Here is a 22,253-nt window from a genome sequence, read left to right as displayed (position 1 = left end):
AATGTCCACTAGATGGCAACATTCACTTGGAGAGAAAAAAGTGCATGGAATATCCCTGCAGCAAAGTCGGCTCGTCTCGTGTAGGCAGTTGTTCAGCCATATGAAATGTAAATCAGAGGAGGCTGGTAGGAGGCGCTATAGGAGGACGTGCTCATTGTATGGCTGGAAGGGAATCAATGGAACGTATCAAACGTATGAAAACCACATGTTTGACTCCGTTCAATTTATTCCATTCCAGCCATTTCAATGAGCCCGTCCTCCTATAGCTCGTCCCACCAGCCTCCTCTGGGTATGTATGTATCGCCATATGATATTAAAAAGTAGGCCTACATTATGTCATTGGCTATTTATTAACAATCACATATCGGTCTAATAAATGCTTACACATATTTGGACAAGCAAGCATGCCTACTGTTCATTGACAAAGAATTTAATGCACAACATAGACAAGACTACATTCATTTGATTTGCCTAAGAAAGCACACAATGCTTGACGTGTCAAAAATAATAAACAAGCAACAACAACAAAAGTAACAGAATGAGAGCGTTACGCACACCAGCGCGCATGCCTGCATTCCTACAAACCGTTTAAAATATTTCTGGAATAAACCCATTAAAACGTTTTTGTAGTAAAACAGGGGTGGTTCAATGATTGGTGGCTGTGTAAACTTTGGTGCAGTCTCATTGGTCGGAGAGATCTTTGAGAATGAAGGTGCTATGAAGAGCCTTCTGGAATGTCTTTGAATGGGACTGGACTTGCGCTGCATCGGGCTCAAAAAATGCGCACTTAAACACTGGGTCATAACATTGGATTATCTGTCTGGCTATACTTGAAGCTCTCTGTCTTTAACGCAATGACAAACGGACTCCAATGCTCAAATGGACTCAGATTAAACGCCGGGAGCAGGTCTGTTTCTCTCTGTGTGTGATCTGTCAAATAGTTTTCATCCAACTTTTAACTGGAACCAGTTCAATTTAAAGGACTATAAATCAACTGTACGATCACAGTGCCGTTATTATATTCCCCTATCACTGGATATAAAGGAACTTTATTGTTAAAAAAAAAAAAAAGTTGGATTTATTTACTTATTTCTTTAAAATCGGATTTGTGTCAGAGAGGAGAAACGAATAACAGGAGTACCCAAAGTGAAAGACAGGAATGATGTGCACACCAGACATGACGACCTTTGCCCCCTTGCTTCTCACTCTTGGCTACATGGCGAGCGTTGCGTACGGGTGCCAACTGCCCACCGAGTGGCGTCCACTGAGTGAGAGCTGCCGTGCGGAACTGGCCGAGATCATTGTGTATGCCAAGGTGCTGGCAATTCACCGGGAGGAGTATGGCGGGGCAGAGGGCATCTACAACTCTCTGTATGGTTATGAGGGCGCAGAGGAAGGGTTGCTCTACTCCGCAGAGGTGGAGCTCATGTGCGACCAGGCGTGGGGCAGCATGCTGGAGGTACCGGCGGGCTCGCGCCTCAACCTGACAGGGCTGGGGTACCTGTCATGCCAGTCTCACACCGTGATGGAGAACTACTCCTATATCTTCTTCCTCCGGTGAGTCAGGATGACCTGGTGAGTCAGGATGACCCGGTGAGTCAGGATGACCCGGTGAGTCAGGATGACCTGGTGACCGGGAACCTGTGTACATCGCACAGAATCACAAATACATTTAAAAGACTGTGATGCATCATAACCACACACAAAAACATGACATAGACTTTACAGCATATAGGCCTACAATATTTAGCTCCTCTATCCTGTCCTTTCTCGATCCACTGGGTGATATAATACAGACTTGAGCCCCTTTAGGGGTCACGTTTTGACCCTATAGGAAGCATGCACTCAGTCACTCACAGTGTTTGTTGGTTTACCTCCTACAGGATGGATGAGAACTACAACATCCTGCCCCACGGGGTCAACTTCCAGGATGCCATCTTCCCAGACACCGTAGAGAACCGCCGTACGTTCTCCAGCCTGTTCCAGTTCTCCAACTGCTCCCACGGACAACCCCTCCAAACCTTCTCCCCAGAGTGGGACCCCCAGGAGGACAGCAGGGTAGGCCACGCAACACACTGCATGCACTGTACATAATGGGGGGGAGACAAAGAGAGGGAGGGGTAGGGAGAGAAAGGTAGATGGAGGGGAATATGGGTTTGAGAGGGAGAAAGAGAGAGAAAGGGAGAAAAATAGGGAAAAGGGTAGATGAATGGAGTGGGCGAAAGAGAGAGATGCAGAGAGAGATAAAGAAGGGAGATGAATAGAAATAACAAGAGAAAGGGGCAGGAAGAGAGAAATGAGAAGGCAGGGTAGGGTCCTCTGGGTCCTCTGGGCCTGAACAGCTGGAAATATAAGTTCTACCTGCTTGTAAAACGTCAACAGACATCCACACGTGCACACACATGCATGCACGCTGGCACACACCTACCGTACACACAAACACACACACACACAGATGTGTAGCAGAGTAGGGTTGTAACTAAGGCAAGCCATATTAAACTCTATGCTTTACAACCTTGTTGCCCCTGGATACAGCAGGTGCTCACATGTAGCTCCCCTCTCTCCAGATGTGTGTACATCTGCAGCAATCATCTCACTGACCTTCACAGAGTAACACACAGACACACACAGTCAGACATTCACCTCTGAGCCACCATCATCCTCAGACAGTACTCTGTTGTGTGAGATGTATTGACGTGTCTCCTTAGCTATAGAGACACAATTTAAAAATCAGACACAGAGACCGCACCAACACACAGACTGCCCACCCAGCTAACCGTGTGTTTGTGTGTGCCTAGGTCACGCTGCTTAACTAGACTTTAACCTGACTCTGAGATCAAAGCAGTCATTGATTAAGTCATGTGACCTCCTGTCTCCTCTGATTCCCTAGGCATGATATTGATGTCTACTGAGGTCAAGACAATACAGACACACACTCAGCCATTCCCAAGGTTCACTGGACCAAAGACTGTCGCTAACCTGGTCACATGCTCATAGTCATACCCCTTCGGGTGTTCACAGATCTGTAGCCTTGAAAGGACTGGATAGGTGTTAGCAACATGCTAGAAGCTTCGCCTGACCATGTATATGGATTACCCCTACGTACCCATTGTTTTCAGACCTGCAGACACTGAAATGGAACGGGGTCTCAGGGAGACTGGAGTGGAGGGATGATGTCATGTGAAACCTCAGAGGTACAGTGGTCAGGTCTTCTCCTCCTCTTGTCTCTTTCCCAGGTAGCCTGTAATACGTTGACCGAAGACTTGTGACACGGTGTCGGGTTTCTGATGGGTTAACGGGTTGAGAGGTTAGGGGTTAAAGACACTGCGTGGCGTGAGCCCAGGTACTGACATGCAGGGTCGCAACCTTAGGAGGGGGGTGTGTCCATGTGGAGGAGCAGATGTGTGTGTTGTCAGAGTTTACACTATGGAAATATAGACAAAGTTAATAGGAGGAAAACAGGCTTAAAAATGATACTACTACCGATCAATGGAACCACAGCTCACACACACCCACACGCAGTGGAGGGTAAACGCAACTGAATGCAGTTTACCCACTTTTTGCTGGAAAATGCAGTGAACGTATAAGGAGTGTTACTTTTTTCACGACGACCGACGATCAGAGTTTTACCCACCTATTTTATTACCACTGCACACACACACACACACACACACACACACACACACACACACACACACACACACACACACACACACACACACACACACACACACACACACACACACACACACACACACACACACACACACACACACACACACACACACACACACACACAGGTGTGAGGTTAACATGTGACTGAGGCTCTCTTCAGTGATGTGTTGGACAGATGGAGGTGGTTAGTTAGGGATTGGCTGGGAGAGGCTAGCATGATGAGTCTAGCGCTATCTGCTCTGTAGTTTTCCTGTGGGAACGCCGAGGTTCCAGATGGATGTCCCATCCAGGCTGGAAAGCTGGATGGGAAGGTAAGAGGAGAGCGCCTCCACTTACACCCAAACCCCCAATTAGCACTCGATTAAACCCCTTCTTATGCACTCGAGCGGTTCCGGAGCGCCAAAACAAATCCATGGAGACTTTGTCCTCAGAATTCCTTCTCTCAGCGTTCTCTCTTAAGACTTCCTCTCCTTTTATTATAGAGAAAAGCCTGCAGGGGTGGATAAATGAGAGATAAATAGAGACCGGTAAGAGAGAAGGAGGGAGGGAAAGATAGACATATCGGGGAGAGAGAAAAGAGAGGGAGGGAGAGATAGACTGGAGTTATAGGGAGATGGGAGCCAGATCTGGGTCTCTCATATGAACAAATGCCCCGTCCCGCAATGCTTCTCCAGCCTACATGCAGGATCACCTCTAAGCATCTTCATAACAGTCAGTGTGTCCTGTGAGTCAGCTCAGTCAGTCCTACCTGAACTGTAGTAATAATAATGCAATATCCCTCCCTTTCTAACCCCTTTTAATGTTTAATTTAGTTGAATTCAGTCACAGCAAGGGTAAACTTTGTCATACAATGCACCCTAGCCTTCTTCCCTAGGGCATGGAATCTCAAATTAGACCCCCTTCCCCCCAACATGCACTCAGTGGAGTATTCACAGTGTGTACTCTGCCAAACAGAAGGACAGTGTATGCTCCATACTATGGTTGCCACACTGTAACTCAAGCAGACCTGCATGCATACATACCAACCAAGATCCAAGGCGAAATTTGACGTCCGTCCAGGTAGCCAGGAAAGGGCTTAAAAACCTTCCACTAGGGGCAACGTTACCATCAAGTATGCTTGTTATTTGCTCAGGCGTTGTGGACGGGCGTAAACTGCGAGCTCTGGCTCCAAGGGTCGTGTGTTCAATCCCAGTGCCAACCCTAATCTAACCGTTTGGAATGAATGCTTAATTTAACTGTCATTGTTTCTGTTGTACCTGTAACCCTATCCCAAATTTAACCACTGTTAAGGACGTTTGGATACATAAATGTTATGTTAGGAGAAATGGGAACAAACATCAATCTGAAGTCAAATTGGTAAAACAGTGGGATCTTGTTGCACATTCAGTCACACAAACAGTCGGATTACTCATACACACAGACGGTGTTTAGGTTAAGGTTTTACAGCTGCTCAGAGTTTGTAAGAAGGAGGACCTCAGTTCAGGTCAGAGGGTAGACTGCTGTGTGTGGTAATGGTTTGTGTGTTTCTCGGTGTACGTGTCTTTCTGTGTGCCTCTTTCTCTAAGTGGTGTTTACACAGATGATCCTCCACAGCAGGCAGGTAACACCCGGATGTTTTGACAGGTGGTGCTGGGTATAGATAGATAGATGGATGGTTGGGAGTTAGCTTTGGATAATGTCCCAAAGTACCAGGTCCCTAGCCCGCGACTAATGTGGTACACAGCGAGGGAGAGACGTGACACACTGGTCTGGACAGGAGTCCGTTTGTTGGTGCAATATTAGCACAAAAAAATGTTGAGCTTGTATTGTTTTTTCCCCTGGGGGGTTGAGACGTCTTGTTGTTTAGATTTGAAAATACAACAGTTGTATTGGAAGGGGGCTGCGCTGTCCCTGTTGGTGTTTGAGTAGGAGAACCAATGAGTCAAAAAACACAGCCCCTCTCATTATCGACAGGTCTTGCCGACAATGTCAAAACAGGCTTTCCAGACTCGGAAGTCAGAAAGACACTGAGTTTGGTTTCAGGCAGGTGCAATGTCCCATTTAAACTGCCGTGTGCGTGGCCGCGCACCTTCTCCAGGACTGCCACACAGAAGAACTGCCAGGCTGCACTTTCAGAAAAGCAAGTGATTGAACTTCCCTGAGATCACCCCATTAGTGTGCACTATATAGATCAACGTTTTTTCTGTGATCGAATCAACATTATATCAGCCCATTTTCAATGCAACAAACCAAACCAAATCTAACTTTGCAAGATTGAGTCTTATCTTCTTGAGTAGGCAGAGCCAGAGCGCAACGGAGTAGAATTCCACTGGCAGGGGTAGCCCATGAGCGATCAGTTCAGAGCCGCGGTGTTCACATTTGTTGATATTCTTTGCTAGTTAGCGAGTTATTAGCCCAGTTATAGAAAAGTATAGGTGAGCAATTGGGAGGTTCTGCTTCCTACAAGAGCACAAAACGCGTAGGCTACATTTCAAACTGTCTTTGAAAAGCAGGTCTTAATTAAAGGGGCAGTGTTGCATTTTGACACAGGCTTGACTATACTAATAAGCCAATATGTAAAGGGTTAGACGACTGTCTAGTTCTCTGTATGGTAATAATAATGCCTTTTATTTTGTAAAGACGTTTCTTGCAGCACACAATGCAATTTACAGCCACCTATTTAGCCCATGGTGTTATCAGACGTGGAGGAGGCCGTAGGAGGGCAACAACCCAGCAGCAGGACCGCTACATCCGCCTTTGTGCAAGGAGGTGCACTGCCACCGCCCTGCAAAATGACCTCCAGCAGGCCACAAATGTGCATGTGTCTGCTCAAACGGTCAGAAACAGATTCCATGAGGGTGGTATGAGGGCCCGACGTCCACAGGTGGGGGTTGTGCTTACAGCCCAACACCGTGCAGGACGTTTGGCATTTGCCAGAGAACACCAAGAATGGCAAATTCGCCACTGGCGCCCTGTGCTCTTCACAGATGAAAGCAGGTTCAAACTGAGCACATGTGACAGACGTGACAGAGTCTGGAGACGCCGTGGAGAACGTTCTGCTGCCTGCAACATCCTCCAGCATGACCGGTTTGGCGATGGGTCAGTCATGGTGTGGGGTGGCATTTCTTTGTGGGGCCGCACAGCCCTCCATGTGCTCGCCAGAGGTAGCCTGACTGCCATTAGGTACCGAGATGAGATCCTCAGGCCCTTGTGAGACCATATGCTGACACATGCACATTTGTGGCCTGCTGGAGGTCATTTTGCAGGGCTCCGGCAGTGCACCTCCTTGCACAAAGGCGGAGGTAGCGGTCCTGCTGCTGGGTTGTTGCCCTCCTACGGCCTCCTCCACGTCTCCTGATGTACTGGCCTGTCTCCTGGTAGCGCCTCCATGCTCTGGACACTACGCTGACAGACACAGCAAACCTTTTTGCCACAGCTCGCATTGATGTGCCATCCTGGATGAACTGCACTACCTGAGCCACTTGTGTGGGTTGTAGACTCCGTCTCATGCTACCACTAGAGTGAGAGCACCGCCAGCATTCAAAAGTGACCAAAACATCAGCCAGGAAGCATAGGAACTGAGAAGTGGTCTGTGGTCACCACCTGCAGAATCACTCCTTTTTGGGGGGTGTCTTGGTAATTAACTATAATTTCCACCTTTTGTCTATTCTATTTGCACAACAGCATGTGAAATTTATTGTCAATCAGTGTTGCTTCCTAAGTGGACAGTTTGATTTCACAGAAGTGATGAACAAGCCAGCAGCATACCACCCTGCATACCACTGCTGGCTTGCTTCTGAAGCTAAGCAGGGTTGGTCCTGGTCAGTCCCTGGATGGGAGACCAGAAGCTGCTGGAAGTGGTGTTGGAGGGCCAGTAGGAGGCACTCTTTCCTCTGGTCTAAAAAATATCCCAATGCCCCAGGGCAGTGATTGGGGACACTGCCCTGTGTAGGGTGCCGTCTTTCGGATGGGACGTTAAACGGGTGTCCTGACTCTCTGAGGTCATTAAAGATCCCATGGCACTTATCGTAAGAGTAGGGGTGTTAACCCCGGTGTCCTGGCTAAATTCCCAATCTGGCCTTCAAACCATCATGGTCACCTAATAATCCCCAGTTTACAATTGGCTCATTCATCCCCCTCCTCTCCCCTGTAACTATTCCCCAGGTCGTTGCTGCAAATGAGAACGTGTTCTCAGTCAACTTACCTGGTAAAATAACGGTAAAATAAAAAATAAATAAATAAAGTGTGATTGACTTGGAGTTACATTGTGTTGTTTAAGTGTTCCCTTTATTTTTTTGAGCAGTGTATAAAGCTTAATAACGAGCAGTGATACCAGCAAGAGCGGTGTGTGGGTTTCTTCTTTTTTCTCATGTTATTCAACTGTTACCATGCACCTGCAACAAAGATAGTTCAGATGTGCGAGTGCCTTTTCAATTTTGAGTTAGAGACCAAGTAAAAAATAATTAATTCATGTCAAGCCCTTCATAATGTAAAAACGTTTTTTAATTGAATGTAGGCCTGCATTGAACACCACATATTGGGATACTGTAGGCTATATCATAGAAATCAAAAGCTATTTCCATGTGAAGGTGTTATGCGATTGGCTCCATTGGTTTAGTTGGCTACTGTTTAAAACTGTAAGGGTATATCCTCAATGTTCACTGTAGATGCGTGGCGGAAGTTGCACAAAATTCTCACAACGTTCAAGTTTCCGCTCACAAACCTAAAATTTGCTCAGTGCCCCAAAACATGTGAGGGAACTTTGATTGGGTGGTTTAGTTTTTCTGAGGTAAACTATCAATTTGGGTTATTTGGTAACCCAGCGCTGGGTAAATATTGAACATATGCTGGGTTATCTTAATTTAACCATCAGTTGGGTTTTTATTCAGTTTTATGCTGGGTTGACCCAGCAGCTAGGTCATTTTTTAAAACGTAAATCATAGGTTAATTTCAGGAGGTGTGGCCTATTAGGGGTGTGTCTTTCAAGGTTATTTTTTGGCCACCCGTGAGTAAATGTCATTACAGTTCATCATGTTAAGTTTGTACACTGCACATTTCAATGTTTCTTGAATATTTGTGCACATTACATTCTAATATACAATTAAACATTATTATTTACATATTGTAACAAAGTGGTAACTATCCAAATATATAACACACTTGTGTAAGCGTCATTAAAGCTACAAAAGTGTCAGTATTCAACCTTAACATGTGATGACAATACAACAGATGAACTGGAATTACATTTACCCTCACAGGTGGCCAAAAACAACTTCCTGAAAGCTACGCCGCTACTAAGCCACTCCTCCAGTGTTCTGATCTGACCCGGTGGGTCATATCTCAATAACCCAACATCAACAACCCAACCGTGCTCTTTAAAAAAAAACAAAGTGACCCAATACCTGCAACCCAACAGTTGGGTCATCCAAACAACGCAACATGTTTTGGAGTGCACACTGTCCGCACATTTAACAGTCAGGACTCTAGTACTGGACTTTAGGAGTTACAGTATAGAGCTAAATTATTTGAACTATCATGTTTTTCCTCCCAGATACCACTTTTGTTTAAAGGGAGATGGAATGCTTGTTAGGGCAGAATGTTTTGAGAGCTAGTCATTGGACAAAAACACATGTCAACACAACCCTCTGGGGATATATTAGGGGCCCGGGGCCCTCTGCAATGCCGACCTGAAGCCTAACGTAGCATTAGGAGGGGAAACCCCACAGAGAGGTCTCGCCCCCTCCAATGAGCTGGAAAATTGTGGCCCCTCAGAACTGTCATAACTCTGGGAGAGATGATGGGGTACTATATTCGACAGAGGCTACATTGCACCTTGACTCACTGGAGGGGGCGGGACTAGCTACAGTACTGTACCTCAGAGCTTCTTCCACCCAAACTCATGATAAGTGGGTCTTAGAGCCCTTAAAGAGTCAGGGCCCCTACTCTCTGTGGTCTCTCACACAACCCCTGTGTTCATCAACCCTGAGCATGTAACACGCACACGCGTGCACACACACACAGAGCGTCAGCTCTGTCAGAAACCCTCAGGAGAAGAAAAGCACCAGCCAAGGAGAAGTAACTAAGGCGGTGGAATTAAACGAACAAAAGAAACACACATTGATGGGAAGATGATGTTACTGGGGCTCTCACGCTCTCCTCCTGATGCCAACCGACAACATACTTACTGGCATGCTGTATTCTGTCCCATGTTTACAGAAGACCCTCAAGTCAACTTCCCTGTTGCACTATGCTCAAATAAATATTCAGACATTGATCTCACAAATTGAGTGTCATGCCCTTTGAAAATGGTGGGACACAAGTATCATCGAGTTGTACATGAAAAAGTTCACCAGTTAGTGCACCCCATTAAAATGATTAGGTGAATGACACTTCTGCTAATAGATATTCCTATCCAATGTTGATTTAATTTCTCTCTCTCGCTCTCCTTCACCTCTCTCTTTCTCTTCCTCCCTCCCTCCTCCTCCAGCTCCTGTGCTCCTCGGTGCAGGGGGCTCTGTTCGAGGAGGAGGAGAAGAGCAGGAAGCAGCAGGAGCGCCTGGGCCAGCTGGAGAGGAGGAACAGGCAGCTGAAGGAGCGCGTCCGGAAGGTGAAGCGCTCCCTCCGGAATACCAGGAAGAGCCAGCGCCGGGCGGAGCAGGAGAGGCAAAGGCTGGAGGAGAGGCTGAGGTCAGCGGAGAGACGGGCTGGGCACCACCTCAATACTATCACACAGGAGGCTACGCCCAACAGATACCAGGAGGCTGTGTTACACCGCACGCCACACACACCGCTTTAGCCTCTGGACTGGATGTTGTTAAAGACTGCTGGGCAGTCTCTCTAATTCCTGTTGTTCACAGGCACACACACAATACTCATTTAGTGACATATTCAGCCATATATACTGTAGTTCCTACACACATTACATAGAGAGGGCATCTAGTAGCCCTCGAATAGCAGAGGGAATTTGTATTAGTGAATGACTCGAGAGAATGAGAGGGAGAGAGATAGTGTATGGCTCCTATTAATACACAGCACTGTCATACAGCTGATGGATAGACAGATGAAATGATTTAATTTAGAGTATATTATGAGTGAATGACTAGAGTGAATGAAGAAAGTGAGGTTACTTTCTGGTAGGTGTGTCGGTGGGCATTTGTTCCATGTGTTGTCTGCTGCTGTCCTAGTGTCAACACCACCAAAGAGAATGACCATGAGGCATTGGGATCATTATATATGAATGTATTACTGAAGCTGCATATAAACTCTAATCATGATTACTAACGCTTGGGTGTTTTATTTCCAGATTACACAATCTGTTGTTTTTGGCCAAACAAACTGAACACACCAACTGAAATTCCATTCTTGGTAGACAAGAGAGAGGTAAAGAAAAGAGTGGAGGTTGAGAGAGAGAGTTGTGGGTTGCTGTTACGGCTCTTAATGGGTTTCCCTCTCTCCTTCCAGGCACTGCGGGATAAAGTCTTCTATAGTCTGTCCGTCTATGCTAGGGACACAGAGCAGAATGGAATGTGCTTGTGTGCTTTTCTGGGCAGGAGAGAGGGAGACGCTCTATCAGTCTCTGGATTGGCCCTGAGAAAATCACCAATACATCTGACACAGAGATAGAGAATATGGAGAGGAGAGAGTGACCGAGCGAAATTGATAAACAGAGAGTAATACATTTCACAGATCGTTACCTACATACCAGCTCAGATCCATCTACAGTTAATCAGATGGACTCGCTGCCTGCCATTCTCTAGAAGCTAGAGATGAGGAAAGGGACAGAGAAGAACAAGGAAAAGGGTGAGGAGGGGAAAAAGCAAGACAAGGAAGACGTGATGATGGGAGTAGGAAAAGGAGGAGAACGAGGAAGGAGAGAAAGATTGTTCTGGCTGCCGTTTCAGTATATCCCATCGATTGTAGGCCAACTATGGAGCCTAAATAGGAGAGAGTGGGAGGGATGAGGGGGCTGTGTATCTGGGCACAGAGGAGAGAGAGGGAAACACTTTAAAAGGCAAAAAGACCAGGGAACGCAAAACCTCTCAACTATCCCCCCGCACCATGACCTCTCGTCCAACAACAGCAGCCCCCCCCCCCCCCCCCCCCCACTTGCTCCCACTGAGTTGCTCAACTCGCTCTGAGGATGTCATATTGTGCATGTGTCTAAGTGTGTGTGTTGCTTTGAGTTTGTTAACGTCTATGAGAGAATGATCTCCCTGAGCTTCGCTGTGCATTCCTCTGACCAGGAGATGGGGGGGGGGGGTGACAATGTAGACAAGAAGAATGGGGTGGAATTTGCACACGACTCAGTCCAGATCCATTGTACGGGTTTAAAGGTCAATAACTGTGAGAGAGGAGAGAGGCTGACGTGCTAGGAGTGAGTATGAGGGGTGCTTAATGTGGCTGCAGTTTGAATTGGCCCCAGTTCCAGAAGAACTACAGGGCAATCTCAGACCACTTTCACCAATTAAGTCCAATCACACTTGGCTATAAGTGGCTAGTTCTAACTATATTAGTGAATCAACAATCATTTGCTATACAATTAGAAATAAAGTGTGTTGGGAAAACACAATGTTGATGCCTGAGGCAATTGTTTTGTGAGCATGTAGATCAATGTGTCTTCATTCACTCAGACCCAGGGTCCTAGCTGGACCTGACGTGGGTCTGTGAGAGTAACATCTGTGAAACGTTGGCGCAACATCCGCCCCTACATCTGCTCGACGTCTGTCAAATGTCTGTCTGTTGAGCATCTGTGGTGTGTCTGAAGTCAGGGGTTGTGTGTATGGAAGGGTTATGGAGGGACACGACTCCTTTCTAATCTTTCTCTGGTCGTCAAGGCAAAAAGGTCAGGGGTCAACAAACAAGCCAATTAGAAGTGGAAATCAATCTAAGTGCAAAAACAAACTTTGAATGGCTTAAAGTGTAGTAATTCGTGCACACACAGACACAGGGAGACGGTTGCTTTATGATCGTTCAGGGTTTATTTCAGGAGAGAAAAAAACTAAAATCAGTCATTCTGGCCTCTGTCGTCGTCATGGTAACTGATATGTGCACATGATTGTCGAAGGCATTGGATATACAAGCCCCATAACAGAAGGTCATCACAGCACAGTAAGAGTGGCAGGGCAACTCACTCTGCCACACAAAATGGAAGGTGGTGTCTGCTTAACGAAGTAGGAAGAAAGTTGCCCCTTACCACTGATACAAGGTCAGATATTTTCTCTTCCCCCTAATGTTTTAGGTTCAGATCGAAGGAGGATGTGCTGATCCTAGATCTATGGTTGTTAGTATCTATTGGTTAGAGTTCAGATTGAGGGAGGATATTCTGAGCCGAGATCTATGGTTAAGGGGAACATCTACCAGGAGTCGTTAGTGAGAGACCGCCACACAAGATGGAGGTTTATTTTGGTCACATGCAGAGTAAATATGGCCCATTCCCCGGGCTCTGGACCCCACAGGGACCCACAGGGAGATGCAGTGGTTCCCAACAATACTCTTCTCTCTATGGACACATTGATCTTCTTCTTTAGATACAGATACACACATCATACAATGGTATATAAAAGTTAATGCAAACACTTGTGGAGTTGGATTTCTTTAAGCACTTTCAACATGCTTCGCATTTAATCTTTAGAAAAAAAGCGTTGTGATGCATTGTGGGATTTTTTTCTCTCATGACAGTTGATCATGGGCATGTGTTTAGGTGTGTTGGGACGCCTGTTGCCGTAGTGTCAGTGAGCAAGGGGGTAAAGTGGACGACTGATGACTTAGGCAGATACATGTGTAAAAACAGCACAGCTCCATAACAGTGGATGTCGTATCAGTCAAAGCTTCAACATTTATACACATTGCAAACTAAAGCCTGAGTTTGCTTTTAAATTTAAAATGTTTTTATTTGTATTTTCTATAGTCCGATATTGTTTAGAATACTGATGGCGTCATCTCCATGGTAACTCCGTAGATGGCAGTTACTGAGTGTTCAGTACGGTATGCTCTGAATATCGTGGTATCAAAGCTCAGTATGGTGCGGGATGGAGAGGTGTGGGGGGCTGTAGCTCATCTAAACACATTAAACATTCCAAAGGGAATACAAATCAACCCCCCCCCCCCACACACACACACAAACACACACACGCCCGCACTGCACAACATTCGCATAGGTTATCTTACGAATTAGCATTCATATTCACAAGACGTTTCCAACAAATATATTCATTCATATCAGAAAACAATACATGCTTGCCTCGATAAAAATAAATAAATAAACAAAAACGGAGCCCTAAAGTAAAGCCCACCCACCCCCTAAAATAATCCAGTCGATGACATCACACTTAATGATGGTTGACCCAGCACCACGAAGCCAGGTAATAATACTGCACTTTGACCTCTATATGTAGGCTATTTGCAGGCTATATGCAGGGCTGTGTCTGGCCATAGTCTGGTTAGGGGACCCTGGTGTCGTGAACGTAACAGTCCCAGTGTTGGGTGAAACTTCTACAGAATACAGTGAACTGGTCTTAAAGAAACTAGAAAAAAAAGAGGGAGGGAGGGGTGGGACAGAGAGGAAAGGAGAAGGCAAGGGGGAGAAAAATAGAAAACATCTTGTCATCTTTCTCCAGATTTTCAGAGTTCAGCCCTTCGTTTCAAAACAATCCATTTCTCAGTGGGGATCGGCCAGGGTTATAGGTCTAGCTCATAGCTAACCATCAGTGTTTAGTCAGGTATAATCAGTGTGTCCACATATTCTCTGTTTCAACAGTGCTTTGGCTAGACATTACAATGACATAAAGGGATTGTTGGACTTGCATCTAACTGTGTAGACAAATCTATGCTCGCAACCGTTTTCTACAGCAACAAAGGTCACCACGGCGCCCAGGCCAAATCCCTGAGAACTTGTGTACTGGGTGCCGGTTGATGATGTCATCATGATGATGGCTCTTGTGGTGAGGTCATGGCTTTGTAAAAGGGATGGGGGTAGAGACAACAGCTCCACCGTCTTGGATCCTGGGAAACTGATACACTAGGTCAGGGTTTCCCATGCTTACACTACACTACACTACAGAGATGGCTGCTCTTTTTCATGGGCTTTTTCTGAGGCCCATTTGGAAGTGCCTGGTTTCCCACCTGTAGCCCCTGATATTTAGGATGGGAAACCCCACAGGTAACTAACATGTGATGGTTAAAACTTGGGGGCATCCCTGTCCAGCACTCTCCAACTCGATCCTAAACCTGCAGTGTGTTTCATAATATACTGTATATGCGTCCCCTATTGGGTGGTCGTTATAAAAGTCTTATAAAGTAAGACAATAATTAAACATAGTGCATGTTTACCTTAACAAATAAGTTGCACAATGCTCTGACCCCATTTTGGGTATTTTAAAACTGTTTACAATCTCTATTCTCTGTCTGATAAAATTCACGTAGATGAAGAGTCTAACTTGGTAGCTGTACACACATTATCTACGTCTGAAACCGCATCCAAACCTCATGTGCAAATAGATAAAGCGCTTACTCATGAAACATCACTCAACAGTCTTATGGTACTTTTAAAGCACGTCTTAAACACGGGCGCGAACATAAACATGGGGAAAAAAGCGCAAGAAAATACAAATGAAAAATAATCCAGTTGGTAACTGTTAACCCAGAGGATGAATTCAAGAAAAATAAACAGAATTTAAAAACTCACAAGTAGGACCATCTAGAAGATGTGGGAAAGACTAGAGGGAAATTGAGTTTGACTGACGTAGACAACGCCCAATCCGACGGCAGCTTCTGAAAACACACCCACTTCACTCATCATGGTCTCGGACAGAAACAAACACTCAAAAGGTAAACCAATTAATAATGCTCTTGGAGTGGGTGTGGTTCCACAGAGTCGACACAATGGGCGTGTCCAAGGTGAGTATGGCGTGTTGTGATTGGTGCAATGGGTTTAGAGTCCTCTGCTCTCCCAGTCCTCCCAGATGCAGCGTGGGGGAGGGGCAGGGCGGGGGGCAGGCTGGGTGGGGGTAGTAGGGGCACGGTAAGGAAGGGGAGGGTGCGGTTTTCGCCCCTCTCTCTCTCACAGCGCCGTAGCCTCCCAGCTGGTCCCCCGCGGGACCTGGCGTCACTTAGTCTCTGTTAGTACCGTGGCAACAGTGGAGGTGTGGGGCCGGGCGAGCTCTGCCCCCCCAGAGGGGACAGAGGAGGCTGCAGACGCCAGGCTGCAGGGGGTGGGAGTGGCTGGGGCTGGGACACCTGGGGGGAGAACAGAGGCTATGAACACACAGTCAGAACTAACAAACTGGTAGTTGGTGTTTACTAGTTCATGGTTTGTGTGTGTGTGTGTGTGTGTGTGTGTGGATGCATACATGTCCACTTACAGTCCTTGTGAGGTGAGTCCACAGAAAAGCTCTTCATAATGGCTGCATTAGGGTTCTGGCTCTGGCTCCGAGTCTGGCTTGGACTCGGAGAGGGTTGAGTAGAGCTCTGGCTAGGGGTCTGGTTGGGAGTCTGGTTGGCCTGGTTCTGGTTGGCCTGGTTCCGTTGGTTCTGCATCTGTGCGGCCCGGCTGTTAGGAGGGTGAGGGTGAGAGCTGTCCATGCTCTGACCCATACTGCTGCTCAACTGCAGTCTCCTCATGTGTCGCACCACTGCAGTGGCATTGAAGGCTTGCTGGAGAGGGAGAGAGAGAGGAAGAGAGAGGGGAAGAGAGAGAATAGAGCGAGAGAGAGGAAGAGAGCGAGAGAGAGGAAGAGAGCGAGAGAGAAGAGAAGAAGAGCGCGAGAGAGAGGAAGAGCGCAAGAGAGAGGAAGAGCGAGAGCGAGAGAGAGAGAGAGGAAGAGAGAGAGAGAGAGAGAGAGAGGAGAGAGGGAGGAGGAGAGAGGGAGGAGGAGAGAAAGTTAGAGACCAGTGTATGATTTATAAACACTACATTAAATAAGCAATCATTCAGACACACTCGGACACTTGAATGACACTCAGATATTTATTACCATGTATTCAAACGTACCCTCCATTTGCTCTTGGCAAAGTTTTTCCTGATCTGCCTGCTCACAGACTCATGGATGTTCTTGCAGAGGGCCGTGTCCCCAGCGATCCTGAACACACACACAGCCACTTTAACATGCCATAATACCCACATGAGTGTGTGTGTGTGTGCGTTTATGATCAGTGTGTGTTGTCTCTCACCATGGGTGTCTGAGAGCCTGGTCACAGGTGAAGCGCTTCGCCGGGTCTTTCTCCATCAGACTACCGATAAAGTCTTTGGCTGTGGGAAACCATTAGAGAACAGTAACTCACACTCATCACAACATACACAAACAGTAAACAGTTCAAGGCACATGGTTTCCCACACTCCCTGGCCAGTGTACCGAATAGCTGGACGAAGCCTCCGCTCTCTTCCTGTAATAACTACTGTTGTTTTATGGTTTACTGGTTAGACTGGTGCCAAACTGGAGAATATAGGGTTTTCAGATCTGGTCTGTGATGACCTCTTAAAAATACTCACAAATTCCAAGAGGACGACGTCACAGCATAGAGAAAGTAGCTATGGTGGCGTGGTGTCCATATTTGCCAGATGGGAGGAAGAAGAGGAGGAAGGTGCTCTGTCTGAAGGGGATCCTTACTCCATTAGACACGCACACACACACACACACAGCTTACCTGAATCAGATATGTCGTCCCAGTATGGTGCGTCAAACTCGTAGTCTGCTTTGAGGATCTGCTCAAAGAGCTTGGAGTCGTTTTCATCGTAGAATGGAGGATAGCCACACAACCTGCAGACACAGACAGGAAGTGAGCTTATAATTTAAAAAAAATAAAGTTAACACATGCATTCACTTCCTACTTCAGGGAATCGTTTACTTTTAAGATGATAATAGAATAACATGATGACGAATGAGACAAATGCTTGAACAACTATTCAATTGATAAGAATAAACTGACAAGGTGAATGTAATGTATCCTAAACCTTTTCTCTGTCTGCTCTCCTAACCTCATCCTGGACTAATTGAACTTCTTCAAGTGGCAAAACGATTTCCATAGAAAACATGAGCCGCCATTACGATCGAACCTCATTAAAATGCCTTTCTCCATCGAGAAGCTGTTCTGCCTGATGTGGCCGCAATGAGCTTTTTGTTTTTGTGCTTTCCCATTTGGTTAAAGACTTGCGCGCCATTCCTCCGCAGGAGCCGGAGCGATTATTCCACCCGATTACCTGATGCGATCGCTTCACACCTGAGGAGAGACCCAACCAGGCATGCCGAGCAGGATTGTGTGGAGGCGCTCGGAAATCGGCTAACGAGGTCCGTTCTAATGGTGCTAATGGCTAAATGACAAGACGGGAGTAGCTCACTGATCACTGGGAACTCACTGAGGAAACATCAAGGGGTCCAACATCAGGCCTCAACCCAACACTACCATCCACAACTGGATATTCTTGGATTTGATCTATTTACTTGAACTCTAAACTCTAATTTAATATTGCCTAGGCTATTCCCAAGGATGTTTAAGGACTACTTATTGAACATACACAAACATTCACAGTTTAATCCGCCAGCTGGACTGACTGACTGTGTGAACGCTGTTTCTCAGACATTTATTTCTCCTCCCTCACATGTGTACAGTAGAGGTGGCAGGAGTGCACACACACACACACACACACACACACACACACACACACACACACACACACACACACACACACACACACACACACACACACACACACACACACACACACACACACACACACACACACACACACACACACCTCTAATGACCCAGTGACACCTAGTGATCCTTATATCCAAAGCTGTGTAAGCATGGAGAGTTACATAACAACTACATCAATAAACGAACAGAGATGGATAAACAGGTGAAAAGAGAGAACAGAAGGATGTCTGAGCTATTTGGGCGGGAGAAAGAACAAGGGAAGAGGAGAAGGGTGAGAGAGAGAACCAGAGGGCAGAGCCTGCTTTGCACATCACAGAGCGACAAACCATCGAGAGCCAAGAACAACACAGAAAGAGAGAGAGGAGCAAAAATGAGGAACGTTTTCAGCAGATGAGAAAGATTTCCCTAACCCTGAACTCGAACCCCTATTCACCCTGTCCCTAACCCTGAACTCTAACCCCTATTCACCCTGTCCCTAAACTCTAACCCCTATTCACCCTGTCCCTAAACTCTAACCCCTATTCACCCTGTCCCTAACCCTGAACTCTAACCCCTATTGACCCTGTCCCTAACAATGAACTCTAACCCCCTATTCACCCTGTCCCTAACCCTGAACTCTAACCCCTATTCACCCTGTCCCTAACCCTGAACTCTAACCCCTATTCACCCTGTCCCTAAACTCTAACCCCTATTGACCCTGTCCCTAACAATGAACTCTAACCCCCTATTCACCCTGTCCCTAACCCTGAACTCTAACCCCTATTCACCCTGTCCCTAACCCTGAACTCCAACCCCTATTCACCCTGTCCCTAACAATGAACTCTAACCCCTATTGACCCTGTCCCTAAACTCTAACCCCTATTCACCCTGTCCCTAAACTCTAACCCCTATTCACCCTGTCCCTAAACTCTAACCCCTATTCACCCTGTCCCTAAACTCTAACCCCTATTCACCCTGTCCCTAAACTCTAACCCCTATTCACCCTGTCACTAAACTCTAACCCCTATTCACCCTGTCCCTAAACTCTAACCCCTATTCACCCTGTCCTTAAACTCCAACCCCTATTCACCCCGTCCCTAACAATGAACTCTAACCCCTATTCACCCTGTCCCTAAACTCTAATCCCTATTCACCCTGTCCCTAAACTCTAACCCCTATTCACCCTGTCCCTAAACTCTAACCCCTATTCACCCTGTCCTTAAACTCTAACCCCTATTCACCCTGTCCCTAAACTCTAACCCCTATTCACCCTGTCCCTAAACTCTAACCCCTATTCACCCTGTCCCTAAACTCTAACTCCTATTCACCCTGTCCCTAACCCTGAACTCTAACCCCTATTCACCCTGTCCCTAAACTCTAACCCCTATTCACCCTGTCCCTAAACTCTAACCCCTATTGACCCTGTCCCTAACAATGAACTCTAACCCCCTATTCACCCTGTCCCTAACCCTGAACTCTAACCCCTATTCACCCTGTCCCTAACCCTGAACTCTAACCCCTATTCACCCTGTCCCTAACCCTGAACTCCAACCCCTATTCACCCTGTCCCTAACAATGAACTCTAACCCCTATTCACCCTGTCCCTAAACTCTAACCCCTATTCACCCTGTCCCTAAACTCTAACCCCTATTCACCCTGTCCCTAAACTCTAACCCCTATTCACCCTGTCCCTAAACTCTAACCCCTATTCACCCTGTCCCTAAACTCTAACCCCTATTCACCCTGTCCTTAAACTCCAACCCCTATTCACCCTGTCCCTAACAATGAACTCTAACCCCTATTCACCCTGTCCCTAAACTCTAATCCCTATTCACCCTGTCCCTAAACTCTAACCCCTATTCACCCTGTCCTTAAACTCTAATCCCTATTGACCCTGTCCCTAAACTCTAACCCCTATTCACCCTGTCCCTAAACTCTAACCCCTATTCACCCTGTCCCTAAACTCTAACCCCTATTCACCCTGTCCCTAAACTCTAACCCCTATTCACCCTGTCCCTAAACTCTAACCCCTATTCACCCTGTCCCTAACCTCTAACCCCTATTCACCCTGTCCCTAACCTCTAACCCCTATTCACCCTGTCCTTAAACTCTAACCCCTATTCACCCTGTCCCTAACAATGAACTCTAACCCCTATTCACCCTGTCCCTAAACTCTAACCCCTATTCACCCTGTCCTTAAACTCTAACCCCTATTCACCCTGTCCTTAAACTCTAACCCCTATTTACCCTGTCCCTAAACTCTAACCCCTATTTACCCTGTCCCTAACCCTGAACTCTAACCCCTATTCTCCCTGTCCCTAACCCTGAACTCTAACCCCTATTCACCCTGTCCCTAACCCTGAACTCTAACCCCTATTCACCCTGTCCCTAAACTCTAACCCCTATTCACCCTGTCCCTAACCCTGAACTCTAACCCCTATTCTCCCTGTCCCTAACCCTGAACTCTAACCCCTAAAACACACACACACACACGCCTGGAACTCAGTCAGCGAGAGCTGGAACACACACAGCACTGAAACTGCCCTCTGACTCAGAGGTTGTCCACACACAGACAGAGGGGTGAAAAACAAAAGAGACATGTTGAAAAGTCCGTTTTTTCTCCTCAGAAGCACTATGTCCATACATGGTGACTGAGCAGAGCAGAGTGTAGCAGACCAACATCTGGCTCTGATGAAAGGAAAGAGAGAGGCATGATGTTGTGTCATTCTCCATTACAAAACACACAAACATCCACGCACACAGACAAACACACGCCCGCACACACACACACACACAATGGCGCAATAAGTCAAACGTGTGTGCGAACTTGTGAAATGCAGCTGCACTCTAGAAGGATCCAAACCAAGGCCCTCAATATAAAGCTGTGAATTATGCCCTCATGGCATTGATTGGGTATGGGAACACATAGCATGTCTGTAGGAGTTGTACAATAGACTGTAGAAACTTACAGGATGTATGCAATGACGCCGATGGACCAGCAGTCCACTGCCTTACTGTAGGGCTTCTGAGCAAGAACCTCTGGAGCTGAGAGAGAGAGAAAGGAGCGAGAGAGAAAGGAGAGAGGAGAGAGAGACGAAGGGAGAGATGTGGAGAGAGGGGGATAAAACGTTGATGACAACTGGAGACAGTCAGAGATGGAGAGAGACGGACACAGAGTCATGTTCTCCCCCCTGGATTACCCTGCTGTCGAGCCCAGAGCTGGAGCTCATCCTATCAGAGGCCGTGACCCCCCCCCCGCCCCCCCATGGGCGATTATCGAGACTGAGAGAAGCCTGTCCAGACTAATCAATGATAACAGCCCAGCCAAAATAGAACTGAGCTCACCCAAACAACGATCGACAAACAGAACAATATCGAAGACTGAGGTAAATACAGATCACAGGAAACACGCGCACACACACAGTCACGCGCATAGACTTACACAGACAGTCAGACACACGCATGTGCGCAGACGTGTGTGTGCACACAGAGGCTCAAATGTTATACTTTCTTCACTTTTGCTGGGCTGAGCGTGTGTTGCGTATCTCCTCTAACAATATGGCCGACGTGTGTGTGTGTGTGTGTGTTTGTACACAGTATGTGTATGCGTGTGTCCGCTCTCTGAAGGTGGGCCTTTCCAAACCACCGAGTCTGGTCTTAATTCAGCCAGGCGCTAACCCTGGGCTATTCATCCCTCAGGAATGCAGGCTTCTCAATGCCATCATCCAGGACCTGCTATATTTAGCAGCATTTCTAATGCAGCAACCGTCACATTACAGCCTTTTAGAATGGAAAAGCCCTACAGCAGATGGGGAGGGAGGGACAAAAACTGCAGTGGCCTCATCTGAAGAGATTGTGGGATAGAGGGAGGAGGAAGGACGAGACACTTCCAATGTCATTAACTAGTAAGGTGTTGTTTAGCTGGCCTACAGTACACCGACTATAGTTCCCGATGGATAAACTTAAAC

General features: G+C 46.8%; 2 protein-coding genes across 2 annotated transcripts in view; one reads left to right on the top strand and one right to left on the bottom strand.

The window, feature by feature from the left end:
• The first annotated feature begins 238 nt into the window (after positions 1-238).
• LOC129865203 (coiled-coil domain-containing protein 3-like) lies at positions 239-10,935 on the top strand. Its single transcript, XM_055937775.1, has 3 exons — positions 239-1,557; positions 1,884-2,058; positions 10,142-10,935. Exons 1-3 carry the CDS (start codon positions 1,160-1,162, stop codon positions 10,448-10,450), a joined length of 882 nt encoding a protein of 293 aa, XP_055793750.1. The 5' UTR covers positions 239-1,159; the 3' UTR covers positions 10,451-10,935.
• A 1,678-nt stretch (positions 10,936-12,613) lies between these two features.
• The window catches only part of LOC129865202 (calcium/calmodulin-dependent protein kinase type 1D-like), a 59,969-nt gene continuing 50,329 nt past the window's right edge, over positions 12,614-22,253 (bottom strand). Inside the window, exons 6-11 of the mRNA XM_055937774.1 lie at positions 21,255-21,330; positions 17,296-17,408; positions 16,822-16,900; positions 16,643-16,730; positions 16,014-16,305; positions 12,614-15,888 (exon numbers count right to left, since the gene is read on the bottom strand). Coding sequence (XP_055793749.1) covers positions 15,758-15,888; positions 16,014-16,305; positions 16,643-16,730; positions 16,822-16,900; positions 17,296-17,408; positions 21,255-21,330 — 779 coding nt within the window. The 3' untranslated portion in view covers positions 12,614-15,757. The remainder of the gene's footprint in view (positions 15,889-16,013; positions 16,306-16,642; positions 16,731-16,821; positions 16,901-17,295; positions 17,409-21,254; positions 21,331-22,253) is intronic.

This window comes from Salvelinus fontinalis, chromosome 11 (genome assembly GCF_029448725.1).
Source record: "Salvelinus fontinalis isolate EN_2023a chromosome 11, ASM2944872v1, whole genome shotgun sequence".
Taxonomy (NCBI): domain Eukaryota; kingdom Metazoa; phylum Chordata; class Actinopteri; order Salmoniformes; family Salmonidae; genus Salvelinus; species Salvelinus fontinalis.
This window is presented reverse-complemented; position numbering and strand designations above follow the sequence as displayed.

Coding starts and splice junctions, on each gene's coding strand:
- LOC129865203 (XM_055937775.1), top strand. CDS start 1,160: ATGATGTGCACACCAGACATGACGACCTTTGCCCCCTTGCTTCTCACT. Junction 1,558..1,883: donor TCCTATATCTTCTTCCTCCG/GTGAGTCAGGAT, acceptor TACCTCCTACAG/GATGGATGAGAACTACAACA. Junction 2,059..10,141: donor ACCCCCAGGAGGACAGCAGG/GTAGGCCACGCA, acceptor CTCCTCCTCCAG/CTCCTGTGCTCCTCGGTGCA.